The sequence below is a fragment of the Grus americana genome, chromosome 1 (assembly GCF_028858705.1).
Source record: "Grus americana isolate bGruAme1 chromosome 1, bGruAme1.mat, whole genome shotgun sequence".
NCBI classification, from domain to species: domain Eukaryota; kingdom Metazoa; phylum Chordata; class Aves; order Gruiformes; family Gruidae; genus Grus; species Grus americana.
Window position 1 is genome coordinate 50,203,977 of NC_072852.1, and position 22,360 is coordinate 50,226,336.

At 37.1% G+C, this 22,360-nt stretch overlaps 1 protein-coding gene across 1 annotated transcript; it reads right to left on the reverse strand.

Moving 5' to 3' along the window:
• Positions 1–1,677: 1,677 nt before the first annotated feature.
• Positions 1,678–11,410, reverse strand: KERA (keratocan). Its single transcript, XM_054827934.1, has 4 exons — positions 11,353–11,410; positions 11,136–11,233; positions 8,943–9,835; positions 1,678–3,586 (listed from the first exon to the last, which is right to left on the reverse strand). Exons 3-4 carry the CDS (start codon positions 9,826–9,828, stop codon positions 3,414–3,416), a joined length of 1,059 nt encoding a protein of 352 aa, XP_054683909.1. The 5' UTR covers positions 9,829–9,835; positions 11,136–11,233; positions 11,353–11,410; the 3' UTR covers positions 1,678–3,413.
• Between the last annotated feature and the right edge of the window lie 10,950 nt (positions 11,411–22,360).

Sequence of the window (22,360 nt, forward strand, 5' to 3'; positions counted from 1 at the left end):
TAAAACCACAAAGTCTTTTGATAGATCCAGCATCCAGCCTCCAATCAAGCTGGCAGACGTGTCAGAAACGTCTGGGTATTTCTCCGTTCTCTAGCCTCTCACTTTGCTTTAATTCTTTTCTTTACAGAGCAACTGTCTGTACCCTGGGCTGAGGTGATAGCACATCTGTGTTAACAACCATAATTTCAAAATTAACTCCTATGTAGTATGCATTTCTGGCAAAGCACTATGTGTTTGTGGTTTGATTAGCGATTGACCGCAACTGCAGTGTGCTTAAGGTGACCTGCTTTGTTCTCAACTGCTCGTACTTGTACATGTCTCTGCTTCTGCACGTGATATTCCATTCAAAACTGTTTGTGATGTGCTCTGACAATTAAATGAAACGAATGTCGACTTTATGAAGGCAGCTGTGGGTTCAGACAGGACAGCCGAGAGGTCTGTTCCTCCTTCCTTGCAGTGGAAGAGTCTGCAATTTTTTTCTGAACCAGGAACTCAGTGGGGAGTCTTAGAGCAATCTTGGATTAGGAAGAATTAACATCAGACTTTCAAGCACAGTGATACTTTTTACATTGTTTTAGGGACCCTCTTCATAGGGAAAAGGACGTTGTGTTTTACTTTTTCCTTTGGAGCCTTCTGGCATAACAAATGGATTGAATGAGATGTGGCCAAAAGCCTCCATTGTTGAGTTCCACACAATAATACAATTTAGGCCTGCTATTGTAATCTGAGGGGAAATTTCAGCAACTTTCCCAGAATGTTTAAGAACATTAAGACTGTTGCAAATAGAGACATGCATGCAGTAAAGCAGCTCAAACCCCAACCAGGGTTGATTTATCTTGTGAAGATCACTGCAGTAACATAACTATTTTTCATCCTACTTCATACTGCTGGTTCTGGGAGAGGGAATCAAGATGGGAAAAATTAGCCTAAATGAGGATACTGAGGATTTTCTCTTTATTAAATAGTTCCCAGATGTGGAGTCAGCGGGTTGCATCAAAGGTGTAGAACACAGAGAACTTGGCAGCAGCAGCTCCTCAGCCCAATAAAAGTTTGTCCAAGGATGTATCATGAATTTTTGTCTTCACTCAGATTAACTGGGATTTGACAAGGACGAGTCCTGAACATCAATCTCATGTGTCCAAAGATTGTTCCCTAAGATTGTACTGACCTTTGAAGAACTACTTTATAAGGCTTTCCACCCTCCAGTGGATTGGAAAAATCCATTAAAATCAGGCTAGCTGGTGGAAAATAACTGCTAAAAGTGATTTCATCAAATTATGTGCCCCTGATTTCATCACATAATGCCACTATCAAGAAAACTGAGTACCCTGATGTTCCATTATCATCCCTTCTCACATATAAGTTTGACATCTCTTTGGGGAAGGGTTAGTCTTTCCTGTTGTAATATGTATGTAATACCTAAAACGGTCATAGTTTTTGGCTGAAACTTCAAGATGCTTTGCTGTACGATCAGTTAGAACTGTAAGGAATGTTAATAATATGCATATATGCCTGTGAATATTCACTTTGTAGTATGTATATTTGTTCTTTGTTTAAAGTAGAAATTAATTTCCAAGTACAAGCACATAATTATTGTTATAATTTAATTAGTATTGTCACTTTTTTTCAAAAAAATAAATTACTATGCTATTATTGATTAAAGAACATAGGTAAACATGCATACATATTGTAGAGATATTTTAAATCTGTATTTTTTCATATAGGGTGAACAGAGAGGTACAGAAAATATTTTGTTAGAAGGGCAGTAGTTTCTCAGCAATCACGTAAAAAAGAACTGCAAAAATAAATGTTTTTGTGATAGGATTTCTGAGTGGGTTATTTTTATGCTGGGTTTCTATACTGGGTTATTTCCACAAGTGCACCAGAGCAGAATAAGGCCTGATTTTCTGATAAAAAGAAATTGACTGTTAGAAATTGCAGTTCTTAACCCTTTTAAAAATCTACTTTTAAGAAAATGCTTCATCTTCAAAGAAAAAATTATACCACATGCATAGTCTTTAAATGCTTATTACTGAGGCCAATCTTAAAATGTTAGAAGTAGATGCAAGCTATCAAAGAGCAACTAATTGCTTCTATCTACAAATACAAGGAGACTAAAATAATATGACTGATGGATAATCTGCTGTGCTGGCTATCAGAAATAAAAATATCATACTCTCCCAGTGAATAGTTGACTCTAATATTGAAGTTGTGTATTTAAATCTCAATGTTATCTTATTTATCTTATAAAAAAAAAAAATCAAACCATAAAAAGACGCCTGCTGATATCTCCCTTGTTAGTGAATTGGGATTGTGCTGCATTCCAAATACCTGGACTTCTCTAAAATCCAGTGTTACTATGTGCGTGTATATGAGTGAGCAGATAGCTACATACTGTTCTGAGTTGATTGTATTTGCTTCAACTGATGCAATTCTTATGCCAATATTAGGCTAGTTCAGTACATAATTGGGAGGGGATGTATCTTTTAATCTTTTAATTTTCTCTTTATTACCATTATATTAACTAGCCATTCCAATTTTTGTGAAGTACTTTGTCTGTGAAATATGTGATCGTTACTGTTCTTGGTTTTACCTCTGTGGAAATTAAAATAAACCAAACATTCAGTGACTATCCCAAAGCTACAAAAGGAAATGGTGTCAAAACTAGAAATGGAATACTGAAGAATGAAACAGGAGAAAACTGGCACTTTGGTAGACCAAGATTTCATCTCATGTTCCCTTGTCCCTGGATTTGAGTTGGATCAGTGTATTCCAAGTCTGAAATCATACACTGAATGAATCCATACAACAATACATATTCAGTATATTGCTTTGGACTCAGCCTCATATATTTCATGCCTTAAAAGTATGAGTCTTCAAAGGATGACAGTGATTTATGAGTTATTTACATGTTAAGTGGTTGTTCACCATTATTCACTATCTTAAAAGAGACAGTGGCAGTTCTGATAACTAGTAGTCATGCAGCTCATGATTTTTCTAGCACATATATTAGCCAAGTGCATCCAAATTCATTGTGTTAGTTTCTATGTAACAAAATAAGGAAATATAATTTTTCTGTAGCAATGATGTTAACAGGGTATACATTGTACGATTTGACGAGAAAGATGGAGTAGACAAGAATTTCCATTGCAATATTTCGGATCTTACACAGAAGATTTTCAATATATTCGCATTAGGAATTCTTAGGTAAAGTGTTAAGCACGTTTCATGTCCATCCAAAATCTCTTCTGAAAGAAGAACAATCTTTTCAGACATAGAAAAGATACAAGCAAAGAAAAAATTAAAGTCAAAATAAAGCTGTTACTTCTTGATTTATGAATTAGAACAAGTTTCATTCCAGCAAAACTTGTATCTTAGCATTCACACAGCACACAAATGACACTGTAATATCTTTATATGACAACAGCTTGAAGTAGGCGGAAACATATCATGATGTCCAATGGGATTGGAGGTTGAATTTCATTTCCATCCAGGCGAAGGTATCGGAGGCGAGGGATGTTGCCATAAAACCCATGGTCTTCTGCTACGGAAATTGAGACTGGGCATATTTGAGTGCCATTGACACCTGAGAATGTAGATCAACATGTTAGGTAATTTCCATGGGAAAGGTTCATGAAGATAAAATTAATTTAAAAAAAATAAATAAAACAGGCTTCCACTAATATTCATATGGGAGACATTTGCTCCTATCAGAGTTGGAAAATGCTGAATTAACAATTAGCAGCTTTTTTGATCAAGTACATATTTAATGTGCTGCAATTATGAATAAAGGCCATTAAATGCATAATTTTATCTTGGACAGAGAAGAAACTAATTTAGACAACTACTGGGTAACTATTAATTGAGAAATAGCTCTCTGCCCACAGAGAGCACAGAACAAGGTTAATGTTGAGGGATTTTGAACATCTTACTGCAATGACAGTACATTAATTTACCTGATAATATTCCCCAGTGAAGATCTTGCATTCAAAATGATAACAGTATTGAATCAGAGGAGCTTTTCATATAGTGTCTGTAACTTTTAACATCTGTACTTTCCTGTTCTCTCAAATTCTTCAGTATAGTTAGCTTTAATTGCAAGAATATAACTGGTGCAATGGGATATTTTTCTTCCCAATCTGAAAGCAAACTAGGTCTTAAAATTCGTTATCAATCACACATAGCTTGTTACAGTTCAGATAAAATTTGAAACTATGGCTTTAATCATTACCCAGTTTCATAACAGTTGAATAGGTTGGGGTCTTTATATTGTCTCCTCTAAGTTACATCTGCACTGTCACTTGGCTAACATGCTTTTCATATTTTGTCTTCAGTTGTTGAATAACGAGGCTGCCGCTGCCCTATTTCAGCCTCAAAATGGCCTTGTTTTAGAAAACACTGAAGTGGTGTTTGTTTATTGAAGATGTCAAATTCCTTTGACCAAATTATGGTGTTTGGTGATTGATCTGACTGCTTGAGGATCTTCTTGGCCCCAGACCACTGGCAAAAAGTGGTTGAATGGAGAATGTGTGTAACAATTTTTTTTTTAGCACAATTATTTTTAACAGCCCAGAAATAGGAATAGAAAAGATTTCTACCATTTTTTTTTCTCTCCTTACATTTAGCAATGATAATATTCACATATCTTTTAATTACAATCCCAAAAATTGGTTAAATGTCATGATGACTTTTTTTTTCCCCCAAAAAAAGGAAAAAAAAAAAAAAAACACACCCCATTTTGAAAAACTGCCCTGATGTTTGCAACATCTTGGAAATAAACTTTATCTTTGTCATGGAAACTAGATAAATACATACAGTTGGCCAAGGCCTAAAACTTTTATTGTACCCATGACATCAAAATGTCTTTGCCTATGTTGTGAAATTTAATTAATGTTTATAAAACATTTGATATTCTTGGAAGAAACAAGCTGCAACTAATTTTTATGTGTGAAGCTACGAAGCAAGAAGCTTGGGAGTGAGGCAGTTATTAAAAGATTTACAAGTGAATCAACACTATGTAGTAGAAAATATCTGCCTTTCCAGGTTAGAATTACTGTCCTTAGGAGACAAGATGGCTTCAAGTGTGTTCTAAATCGTTGTGTTCTCTGACCTAGAAACTATCCCCCTGCACTAGTTTTCACTGGGTTAATTACTCCAACCTTAAAGTGAAACAGCAGTTATCTAACCACAGGCCACCTACCAAGAGGTTGCTTCCTGATGATGTGTGGTATGAAGTGGTTTGTTTGGGTTTTTTTATTTTTCTCTTCCCATGAACAATAAATGCTACTACCCAAACTATCAGAGGAGTAAAAGCCTCTCTCCTCTTCTCTTGCAATTCTGTTCATGGGTATATTGCTGAATTTTGCTTAAGCAGGAGGAACATGGCAATTCACCCCACCTAAAATTATCTGTGTAGAGGGTAAGTGTCAGTCTAAGTAAATCATTTACACTCTGTTTATAAACTTTGGAGGCAGATGAACACTTCCAAAAGGTGATTCACAGGTCCTTAAAATGGCATGATTATCCCTCTGCAATTGTGTCTCTCTCCACGAGTTGAGTAGGTGGTCTATATGACTAACCCAAACTAGATACAAAAACTTGGATGGTTAATTCAAATCAGATTAATTCCACCTGACAACAGTACTGTTAAGTGGTGTAGTATTTAAAAATGATACTCTGGAGCTGCTGAAGCGAAAAACTACAGAAGAGGTTCTCATTTATGGCTAATACTGTATGTCTGAAAAATCGCAGAAGATCCTGGTTTTTTTCCAGTAAAAATCATAATTTAGAAACATTCAGAAAGTACGTTGACCTAGAAGATAGATGAGTTCTGACATATACGACTGTAAGAGTATTTCTGTTCTATTATTGTAACCTCTAGTTGCACTCACTGTAGTCCAGCTTGAATAGTTGGACTCCCTTTCTCCTTTTCACGTAACATTTAACTGCAGAAGCCATGGATCAGCCTGGAAATCTGCACCTTTCTGGGCTCTTCCAGCAAAGAAGTCAGCTCCAGTTATAGTGCAGACGTCTGACAATAAGTCAGGATGTGTAACTTCAACCATTTCTTTCCAAATATCTTATAATGGATTCTGATAAACTGGCATTGCTACTTGGCTCAAGGACTTCTCCCTTTCTCTACATGTGGAATAACATTAGGTCAGAGGAGATATTCCAGTTTCCTGGTGTTCCTCGAGGGGAACTTACTGTTCACTCCCTTTTATCACTCCTTTGATAGCACTGTAATACTACCTGCTTACCCTTGCTCACTCACTGCATCATAATTTCATGCCTTCTCTTTTTGCTTCCTCTACTGCTCCCTTTTCTGTCACTTGACGTCTCCCCAGAGCCTCACATGTGTATCTCATAAATAAATATGTAAATATGTGTGTTCTAAAATGCCATGGAACAAGTGTGGTGCGTATCTGTTGTAGCCATAATTAGTTTTGGGTTTATGTTGATTTTGCTTCCAACTTTGAAGTACTTTTTCCATTTGTGCATTGAGATCCTTGGGGAAGGGACCACAGGAGAAATCCTGGTTCCACTGAGACCAATGATGAGGCTACCATTGACTCCACTGGCTTCAGGGTATTGCCTTATATCTTCATAAATGGTCTCTGGAGAAATAAGGTCTTGGAATTATATGAAGAACTGATGTTATACAATAACATACAATACAAAGTAGGCAAATAATATTTATACAGAAATTTTGATGTCTGAGCTCTTGCAATGCCAGCAATGTAACTATGAACGACCAAGAGAAAATAAAACAGCAATGGCAGGTGTGCGGGGGTATCTGGGAATTAATATCATAAAAAGAGCTTGTACTGCAAATGTAAAAGTAAACTTTTAGGAGGACTCTTTTGTGAAGAAACCAGATCCAGGCTTTTACAGTTATTTTGTTTTCAAATGTTTTACATAGTTTATCTTAAAGTAATGACTGATCATCAACTTCCTGGGTTTAAGACAAAAACACTCTGCAGAATTAATGCCACATCTTATCACTCCTGCCTGATGGAATTACGTTCCTTGTTTGTGATCCTAAAGGCCCTTTGAGATATTGTCTATTAGAGCAGTGTCTCATGAAGACTATGTCGTTATCCCTCACCTCTTGAACACTTCTGCTATGTGGTAGAATGTGCCTTACATAATACCTTCATTTCATTTAAGGTGTTAGGTTGCCTTTTTTAATATTTTTGACTATTTTATATGTAGTTTCTAAGAATAATTTTTTTTTTTAATTAAAAGCAGAATTTTGCTTAAGTTAGTAATGGATTTTGAAAAGTGGTAAAGGCATTAAGGAATATAAGGCTTGTGTACAACTATTGTGATTTAGGCCATGCGTCATTGAAAAGTAGGATCTGAATTTGCACATACTACACAGGATGATTTTCATGGTTTTAACCTTCCTTAAACTTATTTAGGAAAGGAAGGTAATTTGGCAGTTCTTTAAATACTACCTAGACACAAAACACTTCTTAAACTGGACAGGTTACATTCCATTAGCTTCAGTTTAGTGTCCTTTTACATTGACAGGAGATAAAGTCTGCACCTGAGGTCCTGCAGTGAAGCAATTAAAATAAATCCCTTTGTAACCAAGGGGCAAAGAAATATGTTCAGTAACAACATATGTCATAAGCCCTGACTCATAATTATCTGTTAGAATTCTCGTGGGCCACTTAAATATGCCCAGTTTTACAAAATTGATTTTTCTTTACAAGTTTTCATATATTTGTTTTGCAAAATGTAGTGAATTAACCTAAATTATTAACAGCTATCTTCCTTTAATATGTCCTTGTTTCATAAACAAGCCAAACCATTATTTTTATTATATTTGTGAACTACAGAGACACAAAACAGGAGTAAGGAACCATTTATTCAATTAAATCACCATGATAGGAAGACAAATGTTGAGACTTGGCTACCTTCTGTGCAGTGATAAATAGAAAGCCATCACTTTGATTTTGGGTTTTGGCACGAAACAAAGGATTTAAGGTCTGTAGGACTTACTGAGCAGATACTTTACCCAGTGTCCCTAACCACCGCATCCCCGCTGTATCTGCATCAATCTGGAAGCAGTGCTAGAAGCAGAACTATGACATGAGAACAGACTTCTGTTGCCTTGGGTGAAAAACATTGCCTCATTTATACAAAGTGAAAAATGTTAGAAGACATTTGAGGAGCTAAACCTCAGTAGGACAAAGCTTCTGTAAAGTCAGTGAAAAGATATTTCATGAAGACTAAACCCAAGCATCAGCATTTTGTGCACACTAAACAAAAGATGGGGAGGATATTCAAGCCTGAAATATTCAATATCCACAGTCTAATTAGTCATATATGAAATACATTGTGTTGACTACAGCCAACATTTTATTCTGTTTTAAGGGTGCCTCACCTTAAGCTCCTCCTACATAATTCAGGTGGGCAGAGAGATAGAAGAACTGAGCACACGGCAATTCTTTTAGTTTAGTGAAGTCCCTAAGGTGCTCAGGAACTTTGAAAATCTAACAGTCATACAGATGTGGACTGAATATCCTAACTTGTTGCACCTACTTTTTATTGTTCTTTCTTGCTTATTTACCTGTAACCTTTCTGTGGGAAACTGAATTTGTTCTCACAGAATGGTTACTGGCATGTATATAGCGAAATGTGAATGCACAAATTCTCCTTAATCCACTCATATTTCTGATCTGCTTGCAATGTGTTTTTTCGGTATGCATATGAACATTTTTCACGTGTGGTATTACTTCCATGCGCATATTTGGTTGTCATATTGTAGACCTGACTTGAGAACTGGCCTGTGGGAAGTCCTCTTGCTCATCTCCCTGTAATCTACAGCACATTTTTAATCTCTTTATTTCAAAGAGCATTTTGGGTAGTTAAGTAGACATTTTAAAATAATTATATCTTGGTAGGATCCCACATTGACAATACACACTTACTTTTGATTCTGTTGTGATCAAGGTGAAGGTGCTCGAGATGAGCATTGATTGGTGGAATTTTAGTGAGCTGGTTGTGAGACAGCTGTAGATCTAGAATAGACGAAACATTAAACCCATTTGGGGGAATACCGTCATCAGATAATTTATTGTAGTTCAGCCTAAGGAAAGTCACTTTGGGTATTGCACTGAAGTAGTTTTCTGGTATCACTTCAATGGAGTTGTTGTCCAAAAACAGCTGCAGTGTGTTAGCTGGAATGCTTAAAGGCATTTTCTTGAGTGAATTTTTTGCTATGTTGAGTTGCATGAGATTGTTGAGTCCTTGGAAGGTGTCACTTTGAAGTGCGCTGTCCAACAAACTGTTCTGGTGCAAATCTAACATAGTAAGGTTTTCCAAGTTGCTGAAGACTCCTTCTGGGATTCTGGAGATTTTGTTCCTAGCCAGTCTCAGCTGTTCCAGGCCCACTGGTAACGGGGCAGGCACTTCTTCCAATTCGTTATCTTCAAGGAATAAGTAAAGCAGCCTTTTCAGCTTGCTCAGCACACCACTCCCAATTCCACTGTTGGTGATCTTATTCTTGTTCAGATTTATCCATCTCAGATGAGTGGCATTTACAAAAGGTTTCTCCGAAATTGTTTCAATTAGATTGTTTTGAAGATAGAGGTACCAAATTCTTGCTGGGATTGCAGGTATTTCTTTAAGTCCTTTGTTATCACAGTATAATGCATTGGGGAAACTAGGAGGACAAAAGCACTCTTGTGGACACTCAGAAGTGTAGTGAGACCAATGGTCAGGATCCAGCTCATCATAAACTTGTCTCACAGTTCGAGTCCACACAGCATTGACCAAAAATAAGAGCAAAAGGCTTGTATAGACTTTTAGAGTCATTGTTTGCCTTGGAAGGGGAGAAAAACAATTAGCTGTCTCTCAACAGAACTCTCTAACAGCGCTCTAGATTAACAAAGCAGTATTACATAGAAAATAATATTCCCTTTATAAACAGCCAGATTCTGTCCTCTGTGGTATTACCTATGGCATGTTAAGGAAAAACTGAACAGTAATATAAGAGGTATAAACAATTCAGTGCTATAGTTGAAGAACACTTTCCTGATTCAACTTAGACTCCACAGTGGCTACCAGTTTAATTGATGTTCACACAAGTGTCACTTCAAAGAACCTGAAAACACGGATCATTTTTCTGATATTAAATCAGTGTTTCTTATACATTTGTATAAGTTTTCCTGTACAGAGCTATAAACTGCTTTATATAGTGTACCATTGTCAGTAAAGCTATAAATACCATGATGATATAAATACTATTGTACTCAGTGTTCTTCCTTTTAAAATTAATTGTACCCTCTTTTCTGTTTTTCCTCTCTCTTAAATTATAATGGCATCTGGATTAGATTTTCCAGGGTCTTTTTGCATCACAGAAAAGTGAAAGATCAAAGAGTGTTTTAACAGCTGTTTGTTGGGCATGTTCTTAAAAAGCTTGGAGGGAATATGTTTGAGTAATCCATTCCCCTCCCTCATTCACTCTCTCGTATCCAAAGTTATGAATTTACTTCTCTAAAACAAACAGCCAAAACAAATGCCTGATCTAAATGACACAAAAAGTAAGTCCTAACCAAATTATATCGTACACGCTCTTGCATCTTGTATCTGTTTTACCTGCTTAATTATTTGCTTTGTTTAGCGTCTTCCACCATTAAACTATGAACAAAATCATCAATGATAATTTATCCCAAAAGGAAATATTTGTGTAGCACAAAAACAGTGCTTCAGAAGCTCTGTTATCTTGCTCGCTTTCTGATGAAGATTAGCAAGCATTTTATAATGCAGAGGCAAGAGACTGATAGCTGAAATATCTGGTCAAAAATAGGAGGTTAGTTTTGGCAAAAATAGTATTTAAATAAAAAGTAAATTCTCTCATAGAGAGAACCAGTAAGGTTAAGAGCTCTGTTAAGTTGCTGCATACAATATGTAGTCATTTTACAGTTTTCAACATTGTTATTAGCAGTAACAAGTGCAGTTACTTCCAGCCTCAGAAACTGCTATCTGGAAGCATTCCAAAAAAAGACAAATAAAATATAAAGAATAACATCTCTAATTTACACAGTGAAATGGCACCTTCTCACTGTGTAAATATTCATAAGCTTAATAACATTTTTAAAGAGAAATGTAAAGTAATTTACCTTGTTAGTTAAGTTCCTGGAGCTATCTGAAGCCAGTTAGAAATCACTGTAAATTCACAGCCTTTGGCTGCTAACCACTGTGTTTGCTTCCTGTCCTCCTAAGAATTAATAGCATATAAAACTTGAAGTACATGCTAGAGTATTCCCAGATGTATTACCATACACACCTTATTAGCTATTGTTTCTAATTTGACATTGCTTCAGAGTTTGGGCTTACCTCAGCTTTCTTGGATCTTCTTCTCTTTCTATTGGTCACTGTTGTTAGACTGTAATAGCTTGAGTCAGGCTACAAGCCGTGTTCTATGAATACAGCCTAATATATACGCATCAGTGGCTACAGCTTTTAACCCCTAAAATAACTAAGGCACCTCAGCACCTAGGCAGGAAAAGGCAGGAAACCGTGACTTTAATATCAAGCAGCCACAGAGCTGAAGGCATTTGATTTTTACGTTTTAGCAGATGAGAGGAACTGGTCTAGATGAAACAGGTAACACAAAATGTACCTTTATTCAAAATTTTTTGTCAGAAGATATTTTACACGCAAAGCTCGCTTACGTCATAATTCATTCTCATAATACCTGAACTGGCCACGAAGAATTAAAAACAGTGCCATCTGTTTCTACGGAAATATTTTATTTGATTTTTATCAAATGCAGATGCTGCCATGACATTTGAAGACATTATTCTTGATTAGGAAAAGAAGATAGCAGAAGCATTTGCTAAGAATTTTTTAATAACATATTTTCATTTCTTTAAAGATTAAACCATGCTTTTTCCTTTTTGTTCAGAGAGAAATTTGCATATATTTCATACTCTCCAGTGCCTCCTGCAGTGAGGTCTGGTTTTAATTATCAAGGCACCAATTAATTACCTTGTTTTATCATTGATCTAAAGTAAACTCTTTCCAGCCAACTTGCTGTCCAAGGCATAGACACATATTTCTCACATTAAGTATTTTGGAGCATTTTTGTTTTCTTTTTTAGTCCAAACTTAAAGTAACAACGTAATGTCAGGAAAACTAGCCACGTTCAAAGAACAATGGCATAAGTATTTTAAGGAAAAAGCTAATGAAAATATTGAAAACATAAAATATACCCTGGTACCTTTTATGAGTTTATATTAGTTTTTAAACTTAGTCATATAATTATTTTAATTCAGTTTCGTCTAATTTATTTTAACAATAAAACCTCTAACAACTTATTTCATAATGTTTAATATTTTGCTTCCTCAACTAAGAATGCCTCAAAAGAAGTTTAGAAGAAGAGCAGACAAAAAGATAAGTAATAATAATAAAAAAAAGCAACACATGGCAGCTTCCACTGACTTCAGCAAGGCTAATGTTAAACACGACATAACATGTTTTGAAAAGTATATGTTTCCTGTTTGTTTAGGAAAAAATACATTCCTATTACTAGTTTATTTTTACATGGCTTAAGTACATGCTTAAAAATAAAACAAATGCTTGAGTGTTTCACTCTGTTAGAACTCCAGACCCTGCAACATCTCTTAGAGATTATTAGGGCTTTCTTATAAGCCAGGTATAAAATTGATTCCTTCATGCATACTAAGCTGAATATTTCAAAAGTTTAAATTACATGAAATGAATTTACATCTATACCTAAAAATAAAGGTTCTAGCTTTAAGCAGATGTACTAATTACAAGCACAAAAATTAGCTGTAATGTATTAACCTTTTCATTATGAGTGTCACTTTAAATGCCCCAGCCTTAAAACGTTTCCTTTGACCTCCCGCAGCAGCGTGGAACCACACATCAATGACGAGGAGTCCACGGAAGAGAGGTGAGGAGAGGCAGAGGCACCACTCTGTGAAGGTTAAAACAGTTGTGTGTTCAGTTGCGAGTGATTTAAGGAGGCTTCACCACGAAAAGTGCATCGATGATTCTTGTAAAAGCCAGGCAGTGCAACGTGAAGCCGGTTTGCGTTTGTGCTACGCCTTCACAGAGTGTGCGGGGAGGATACGGAGGCGCTGAGGTCTGTTCACCATTAAAAACGAGCCGAGACATTCACAAATGTTATACTGAAGGGTTTAAAATAGTGAGTCCTGGTGGCAGGTATCTGTTGTGACATGCTTAAATGCCAGTTGCCAGATGTTGCACGTTTAACAAAAAAAAGAAAGATTGATTTTTCTTATGCTTCATGGGGGGCTGAATTTACCCTTTAACCTGCTAATCATGTACAGATGTTCGTAATGTTATCACAGAAGTCATGGGCAGAGGGACTTGCTGGTTGCCTTGTGACAGGCAGTGGGACTATTTGTATGAACTACTGATCAGCAAGGGAGAGGCATGGCACAGCCTGCCCTCTGCGGATTTGGGGGCCAGGTATTTGATCCTTATCAAACACACACGCTGCCATCCCGTTCGAAGAAGCAGCTCTTCACTAGAAGACGACAGCGGAAACATTTGCTAAGACTTTCTCGATAACGTGAATTTTCATTTCTTCCGATGCAAAGAAAGCAGAAAAAAAATGACAAGAAATATCCTCACAATCAGGAAGAAAGAGCATGATGACTGTAATATGTATTCTCATGTGCACTCAAAACTTTTGGAAAGATGTCTGCAGGAAAAAGTGATTGCTTGGGTGCCCAAGCAGACTTTGCAGCAAGTCCTGCTTTCCATGAAACCTTCAAGACTACACACATACTCTCCATCATGCATTTGTTTTGTTCAGTCCTCCATCATCTGGTGTTACTATTTATTATTTAAAGGGTGCAATATATGGTGATAAAGTTTTACAGCCTAATAAAAGGCCACAGCCAATATTTTAAAAAATGACTAATGGTTTTGGAGTCTTTTTGTTTTGAGTATCCAACCTGAGACACTTTCCAGGGCCTTATTTTCAGTAAGAGGGGGCTAAGAATTGCATGTCAATGAGGTTGTTTTTAACTTGTGAAGCTGAGCAACCAAAGGCAAATATCAGTGAAACACAAACTGCTCGTGAGATCATGAACAATTTCCTAAAAAGTAACAGCGTACAAGGTATTTGAATGACAATAAAAGGAAGTAGAAAAATTATTACAGTATAAATACCGTGAATGCGCTCTCTGAGAATTTTGAAGACCTTTTAAAAGATACTGCTGGGAGTATTCTAGTTTGAGGAAGATGTCTTAAGCTATTACGGGGTTTTTTCCTCCATATGTGTCCTGGCAATCAACATTGTTAATCAATGTAATAAGACAATCAATATTTTAAAAAATCAAAAAGTGAGGTGCACCAACAACCACAGAGGGTGGTAACATCTCCTTAAGCAGAGTGATGTACTTGCTTGAGACTAGAACTGCCTACAAACTTGAGAAAGACTAGAAGAGCTAAAAAGATAGACTAGAAAGACCCATTGGGAGGAGATATGGACAACTGGGAGTGCTGTAAGAGCTGTTGTTCTGTTTCAGCATCGAAGTTGCTGACGGTGAAAAAATTCATTGCTTGCTTTCAGTAATGGCTGCCATATGTCTCAGATTTAATACGAAGCAAGGTCTGTTAAACATCAAGCATGTGTATAGTTCATCACCAGCAAACCCAGGAGTATACTGCAAGCAGACCTAATTCACCAGCCCTGTGGATTGCTTCATTTAGCAAATGCTGCAATTCAGTATGCCTAATTTGGGTACTAGTCTACTAAAATGCTAGGTGCCTTGCTCCAAAGGACAATCAGTTTATATCTGAAACATGCTTTTAAATTCCCTTCATGATGACTAGAGAAAAGGTGATGCTTCAAAGCCTGAAGAAGAGACTAAGTCCAGTTTACGTACCCTTCACCACATCCTCTACTGGTAGCTCCAGACAGCCATGCAGACCACTTAAGGCAGGTGTTTACATTCACTCAAGGTTCAATCTGCCTCTCTCACTTCTGAAGACTGGTATGTAGTGGTGATCTCTCTCTCTCTTTTTTTGCTTTGCTGCTTGAAATGGAGAGTAGGAAGCTCTGAATTTTACTCAGAGTCAGAAAGCCAAAACTTCTATTTCCAAACAGTTTCCTGATCACCAGACACTGATTATCCCAATTAGTAATATCTGCTGCTCCTTTTAAAAAAGAGCCACACAAGGTCGGCAAGACCAAAGACTCTAAAATAAAGCAGTGAGCCCTTCAGGCTAGCCCAAGGGACAGTGCAGACAGATCAAAGGGGCCAGCACAGATGTTCCAGACCCTGCTCCTACGGAAGCATTTTACTCTACATCATTCCTGATGAAAAAAACCCCAAACAACAAAACAAACAAAAAACAGACTTAGGAGCAGGAACTCTGCACTTCTACTGGAAGGCTAGAATTGCCTGCCTAAAGAATTGCCTTCTCCCCAGTGGGAGAAATTGCATCTCTTATTTAAATAGGCATTTCTGTGCATATGCAGGCAGCTAAAGTATAGGTAGTTAACCTGGGGAGCTTTCAGGTTAGATTAAGGAGACAATCTTTAAAGGAACCCTGGGAAATAGTTGGGCTAGCTTAATTTGTGAAATGTAAATGTCACCTGACCCCTTGTTTATATAGAGTTTAGGAAGATGAGATCCTGTTCTACAACAGGAACAAAATTCTAGCAGTTTACTTTCTGCACACCTTCACTCCCTTGTAAAAAAAAAAAAAAAAAAACAAAAACAGTGAGAACTGAGTATCTCAGCTTAAAGAGATCCTTGCAGAGCAACACGTTTCAGAACAGAATAACTATGGAAAAGAGCTCAGCTTTTATGGGAAATATAATACTCTCCTGAATACGCTTCATTAAGGAATTTTTTGGCTTTCTATTCCCTTTCTCTCTCTATTTTGAGCTCTTTACAACAGTGACACCATAAAGGTTCCACGACACAATGCCAAGATCTGGTATTTATCTTGGCTACCCAGGTTTAGTTTACCTACTGTGTAAATGTGGCTGTCAAATTCTTACCTTAATTTGTTTTCATGCTTTCAACAATTTCAACACTGAAACAAATCTGTCCTACCCAGGGACCCGATTTTTAAAATGCTAGATGTACAACCATATATGCTAAATGTATCTTAAATTAAATATCTAACATGCATTTATTGATTACATGCATGCATTGAGTTCTTGGGCCTGCATGGGTCTATTTATATGATTAATATTTTCCAAGCAACTAATAGTAAATTAAGGTATAATTTAGTCATCCGATGCCCTCTCAGTAAATCTGCACTTTTGAAATATAAACCATCATCAACTAAATAGTCTAAGATAGCATAAAGATAGTGAAAACAGACTGTTAGTGTTAATTTTCTTCTCTTATTTTGCTCTGTTGTTAAAGAAGTCAAAAAATATTTGAATAGGTCTTCACTCTCACAATAGGATGATGAATTCTGAGGAGTTTAGACTTATAGAAAGAACTGTCCTGTAAAATAAATGACAAGGGTTTCATAAAAGTGTACTAGCACAACTTAATGAAAAAAATATTTTAGTCTCCTTACAACAAAGCTCTGCTACAGTGATTCTGCCAGATGAGAAATTCAAGGTTCAGGTGCTTTTTTAATATTTAAAAAGAAAAGCCAAATGGCATAAGCCATATGAAAACCCAGGCCTTATTATATTTTCCATTAATTGTAGTATTTTTTGGTCTAATTTTTAATGCAGGTACTCTTGAGAAATATTGAAATTTGCATTAGAATATATGATTTTTTTTTTTCTTAAACTGTCATATTGGTCATAACTTTCAAGAGTTGGCATTTCCCAAAGCACTCAAGTTTTCTTCCAGAGTCCTGACTTGAAGCTAGAATCTCACTCACCATGAATACTCCAGTCACTAATTATCCTTTCAGATGGAACATTTTGAAAATAAGTCTTTATATTACAGATGAAAGTCCTCAACATCCAGCACTTTGGTGCCAACTGACACCACCTTTTTCTTTGAAGACAAGTCTGGAACCCAGCTCCAGGGAGAACTGGTGCGTCCATCCCCATGTAAGCACCGTGCAGCACTCCAGAGGCCCTAAACAGTCGGGGTTGTGCTCCAGCATTGCCTGCTCTTATCTTAGACGATGCCCCGCTCATCCCAGTGGCTGCTATGAATCCCAGAGGTAAATGCCTAGTTCCTTTCTGCATGCTGGGTATAACATATACCTCATCTCAGGGACGTGGTTTTAATTAGGAACAACATACCTTTCATCCTTTTGAATCTAGGCTGGGAAGAAAAATACTGCAAGGGATTACTTTCGTTACCCAAACTTAGGAACCTGAATGAAAACATCTCATTTTTACACATGGAATCACAAATTCTTCTTGAAATCAATGTGACGTTGCATATAATTTCAAGAACTTATTAGTCTTACTGTTTATTTCTTTGGCAGCAAAATGGTCACGATGATGAAGTCTAAGGGTGAAGTTCAAGAAACATTTGTTTATCTAGTTTGGAAACCAGTCTACAGATTAAGATGGATAGCAGATACTCACGATGAGATATTGGAAAGTTGATGAAAACAGGAATTTTGAAAGACAATTCTTGGCCTTGTTTATCTTGAGGACAGCATATTATTAAATTTCTTTATAAGGTATGACATTTCTAAAGACTTCCATTACTTCTGTCTGGAGTCTTATGCATGTTTCAATAAAAGCATTATCTCCAACAGAAATATATTTTTACAGATATTATTCAATATATTCCAAAGTATCTTTGTAATTTTTGAAATATGTGCTCTAGTTAGCTTGACGAGATAACACTGCTGTCTTGCATGCTTTATCCCATGCTAGGAGACAAGCAATAAAGACAAAAATGCTCTTTTGCACAGTGTAGCTGCCCATATAGTTAAATCTAACAGTCCATTTTCTTTGCAGGTCCAAAGGCTACATGTTAACTCAGTCACCTCCGTAGCCATAAACCCTTGTGCTAACACCTCTTGTTCAGAAGTCAGGTGCATTTGACCAAATCCCTGTGCTTCCACACTGTCATCTGAACTATAAATGATATTTCTTCTTTCATGTATTATTTGCCTCGTTTCTTCACTGCCTTCTAACTACGACTTTTTTTTCTGCTTTTCTTTAACAATTTCAGAATAAAAATGTATGCTGCACCACAGAGCTACTGCCTAAGGGGGATTATACTTAAATAATAATTATTCAGGCAATCAAGACTTGTTATAAATGCTGTGTTTTCTGATCTGCAGATTAAGATTTCAAATTCTGAAAAGAAAGATAACTCCTAAAAAAAACTATGTAGATGGGGTTACACCCACAAAGAATCACGGTTTATAACACCAAAGAGTAGCAATATGTAATTTTTCAGATATGCTGCTGCCCACTGAAATCCTCAGGTCCTGATTATATACCTATACCATCATATACATTGATGGAGGGATATAGATGCTGAGAAACCCCCCCCAGCTAGAACCTTAAGGGTCCACAAAAGCTATCAAATTCAGGACAACTTAAAGTACCCAAACTGAAATCTTCAGGACAAAGTGTTCATGTGATTCAGTGAGCACAGCCTTGAGCAATTCAGTCTCATTTCTGAACTCGATCGAGTTGGGCACTGCAGGCAGGTCACCTCTCAGAGAGGACTGGTGGGATCCTTCTTGTGATTCCAGCATGTGGAGATATGGATGCAATTATTTCCTGTCTAGCCCGCAACCACATCTTTATCTCAGAAGCTGAGGAGTATAGTGTGATTAAAAGTGCTTCAGCCTCTACTTTTAAGGCTGTTTTGCTTTGCGTAATGAAGTGCTCATTTGCCCAGGCACTTGAACCTGATATTCCTACATTCAAGGTGAGTGTCCTGAAGTAGAGTTAGCACTCCTTTTCTTTCTCTGTGCTAACAGTGTTGAACTGTTCACAGTGAGTAGAAAAGATTTAAAAGATATTTATCCATGAAAGCTATATAGCCTACCAATTAAGTTATTTTCTTGCAGACTGAGAATCTTTTATCCAATATCTAAATCTGCAAAAAAAGTTCAGAACCAAAATGTCCTCCATGAGCACTTTGTCCACTGGGATGGTAGCTCACAGACTGTTTCCCTTATTTCACACAGACATCCTAGCATGTTTGCCAGGGCTGTCCCACCTGGGAGAGTGAGGTGGGATGGATCTTTGACTTCACTGCCAGTACTGAATAGCTCACAAGTGTCAAAATGGGAGCAGATTTGCACAAGCCAGCTGCAGATATCTGGGCATGGGAGGAAACTTTCCACAGTTTTTACCTGTGGAATCTATATCCAAATGTTAGCTGAGTTATGATTTTGTGAGTAACATGGGAGTCTGAATTATGGACTAGAACCTGAAACAATAAATTTTCCCTGTGAATTTAACACAAAAATCTTCAGCTGTAGAACTGGTTATTAAAATTGATATTATCCTCCATTGGCTACTAGTATTCTTAGAACCACAGATTCACATAAATTATACATAAGCTTGAAGGAACATCTGAAGGTCATTTAGTTCAATGTCCTTCTAAAAATACGGCTAACGTCAAAGCCAGATGAGCTCCTCAGGGCACTGTCCATGCAAGTTCTGAAAATCTCCAAGGATGGAGAATCCACAACCTCCTTGAGCAATTCGTGTCAGTGCTTTACACACTGATTGTGAAGAATTTCTTTGTATGTCAAGCCTGAATTTCTCTTTTCAGAACTTTTCTTTCACCTTCTTTCCCTTTCATTGTATACCTCTGAATCTGGTCCCTTTTTCTATAGTGCTCTTTTAGGCAGTGGAAGATTGCAACAGATCATGGGTCTGAGGCATATGGTATGTTCAGAGAGGCTAAGGGAAGTGACTTGGCATAGCCTGGAAAGGAGGCGGCTTAGGGAAGTTCTTTCTGCAGCCTTCCATCTTAGTGGCTCTCCACTGAACTTCATGTTGCTTTATAACCTAGCAGTCTCTGCTGTCTCCAGCCTATGCTTGTTGCAGCTGCACGTGTAACAATTCAGACTGCCTTTCTTAATGATCTTTTGCCTTCTTGTTCCCAGTTTTCAAAATAATTTGTTTTATGCTAAGCAGCTACCTATTTATTCTCTTTCTGTAAAGCTGAAGTTTTGTGAGTAGGGATGGGACCCTGCCAGGTTCCTTGCACTAGAAGGACAGCTGTAACCAACCACTGTTCACCCCTTTCTTGATCTGTTTTACTATGCTGGACTCTATAAAGCAGTAGAGGGCATCTAGGATTTATGCTTCCAGTGCATGTCCAAAAATTCATGCGTCAGTGCCTGTTCCTTCTAGAGGACTTCTGTAATATAACCTAATGTGAAAAATGTCTTGTAAATCAGACAATACATGTTTATTTGAAAGGTGACTCTATCTTTTTGAATGACTGTGCAACATACTTGCAGACTAGTTCCTGAAATTTCATGGGTAAAGTTTTTGTCTGTTGATTTTGTATATTGTAATTGTAATACTGCTTTCCATGACATTAGTAGCAAACTTCCCTTTTTATGTCTGCTTTCAAATTCATGTCTTTCCAAAAGATCTTGAGTTTTGTAAATTCTTCTATATGAAACTTCCCATGAAAGTGTCATGACAAATTTACCCATTTTGACTTGAAAGAAGGAGGGACATATATTTTAAGTAAATATATAGCCCTAAATAGAGTTTTAGTTCAGGCTAATTTACCCACTCCACTGTCTCCATGCTATTGCAGCTGTGTTATTTTCTGTTCCTGTCTACCTACTTTTAAGTAACATGTTTGCATGTACACATAAGTATTTTAAAATACGATCAAGTTAGGTGGGAACAGGGATGTATGCATCATATTTTTCAGTATCCAGAGTGCTGAGGGCTTTATAATCAAGATCCATCACCTTCTCTTCTAGGAAGGGCAGAAATTGCAAGTTACAGTGATTCAGTTTCCAAGGCTCTAGCTCTGTGAAGTATTCCCAAACACCTACATTTCTGCCTAGTGCCTAGAAAACAATTCATGTAGCTTTCATAAACTGAGAAGTAAGGTATATGTATGTTGTGGCCCATTTGTTTCTGTAAGATATGTAGAGATTGGGAACTTAAACAGTCTTTATAGTGATTTAGAGCAATTCATTAATACAGCAGCAGAAACCTATGCTTCTGTGTCTCACAATATGAAAGCCAAGAGGTACAGTGTCCCATTTCTCCTTTAGCAGAAGGACTTCATGTTTTATCTTTTTCACAGGTAGTGTGAAGAGCAAGCTGTGCAATGTTATCTCTCCCCAGCTAACTGGGAATTTCTGAATCACGGGAAAGAGGTGTTCCAGATAAAAATGTACTGCCAAATGCTATTTTCTCTTAGCTGTCCAAGGGCTCATTGCAAGGTGAAGGTTCCCCAGTTTCTGAGGGAGGTCATTGGGACTGTTTGCTATTTTGACAGAGGGCTTCCTTCTACTGTATCCCTTGAACAGAACTTCAAAGTGCCTCGTGAACATCTGTGGATGCTTTGATTGCAGCATATGGGTATGTAGAAAATACCCTCGTCAACAGGTTTTAATCTATCCCGAGGCGAACTGTTCTCAGTCTCACTGTTCACACTGTTTCATTTTGCATAAAGATAACTGGTTTGATGAAACAAACTGAAAAGAAGAATACATTCCTGTCCTGTTTGCTAGATCACAGCTGTGTGGTGACACTTCTCAGCATCAGTTTGTGCTGTAGAGGTCTTAGTGTTTAGGCTATTTTCCTGTGAAGGGGACAGTTGGGTTAAGATCTCTCTGGAAATGGTTGAATGCTGTTTCTCATATCATTTTCTATTCTCTGGGGGGTTTTGCATGCACTTCTTTCTTCTTCTCCTATATTATAATGCCTAGCTGCTATTCCATAGTGATTCCGGCTCTGATGCGCTCAGAAAGCTCCAGCTTAAGACTATTCTTCTATGAAAATTCTAGCTTACTTGTAACAAACATTACTTTCAATCCTTCCTGTATGTGTATAAAAAAAAGCAACGACACTTATGAATTCCAAAATGACAGAACTGAGGGAAATATTTCTACTGTCTCTTGAATCTCTCCTTTTTTTTTTTTTTTTTAATCCTCAGGTATTGATTCTGGACATCTGGAAATGGCAATGTGCCAACTAAATGGTTTGGTGTGTTGTTATTTTTTCCAGAGGTGATAGTTTCTGCTTTTGCTATAGAAACTAGAAGAGTTTCTGTTTGAGTATTTAATAGTCTCGTAGTTGAAAGGAAAATAGTACCCATGGGATGATCTGTCCTTCAAGCAAGCCAATTATGGCTCTCAGTTACTAACATTTATTTTAGTGTGTGTTCCAGGATGCTGACAATCTTTGGACTATGCATTCCCAGACAGAATATACTACCATCTTTCTGTC

Coding starts and splice junctions, on each gene's coding strand:
- KERA (XM_054827934.1), bottom strand. CDS start 9,828: ATGACTCTAAAAGTCTATACAAGCCTTTTGCTCTTATTTTTGGTCAAT. Junction 3,587..8,942: donor TGATCACAACAGAATCAAAA/GTAAGTGTGTAT, acceptor CTACATTCTCAG/GTGTCAATGGCACTCAAATA.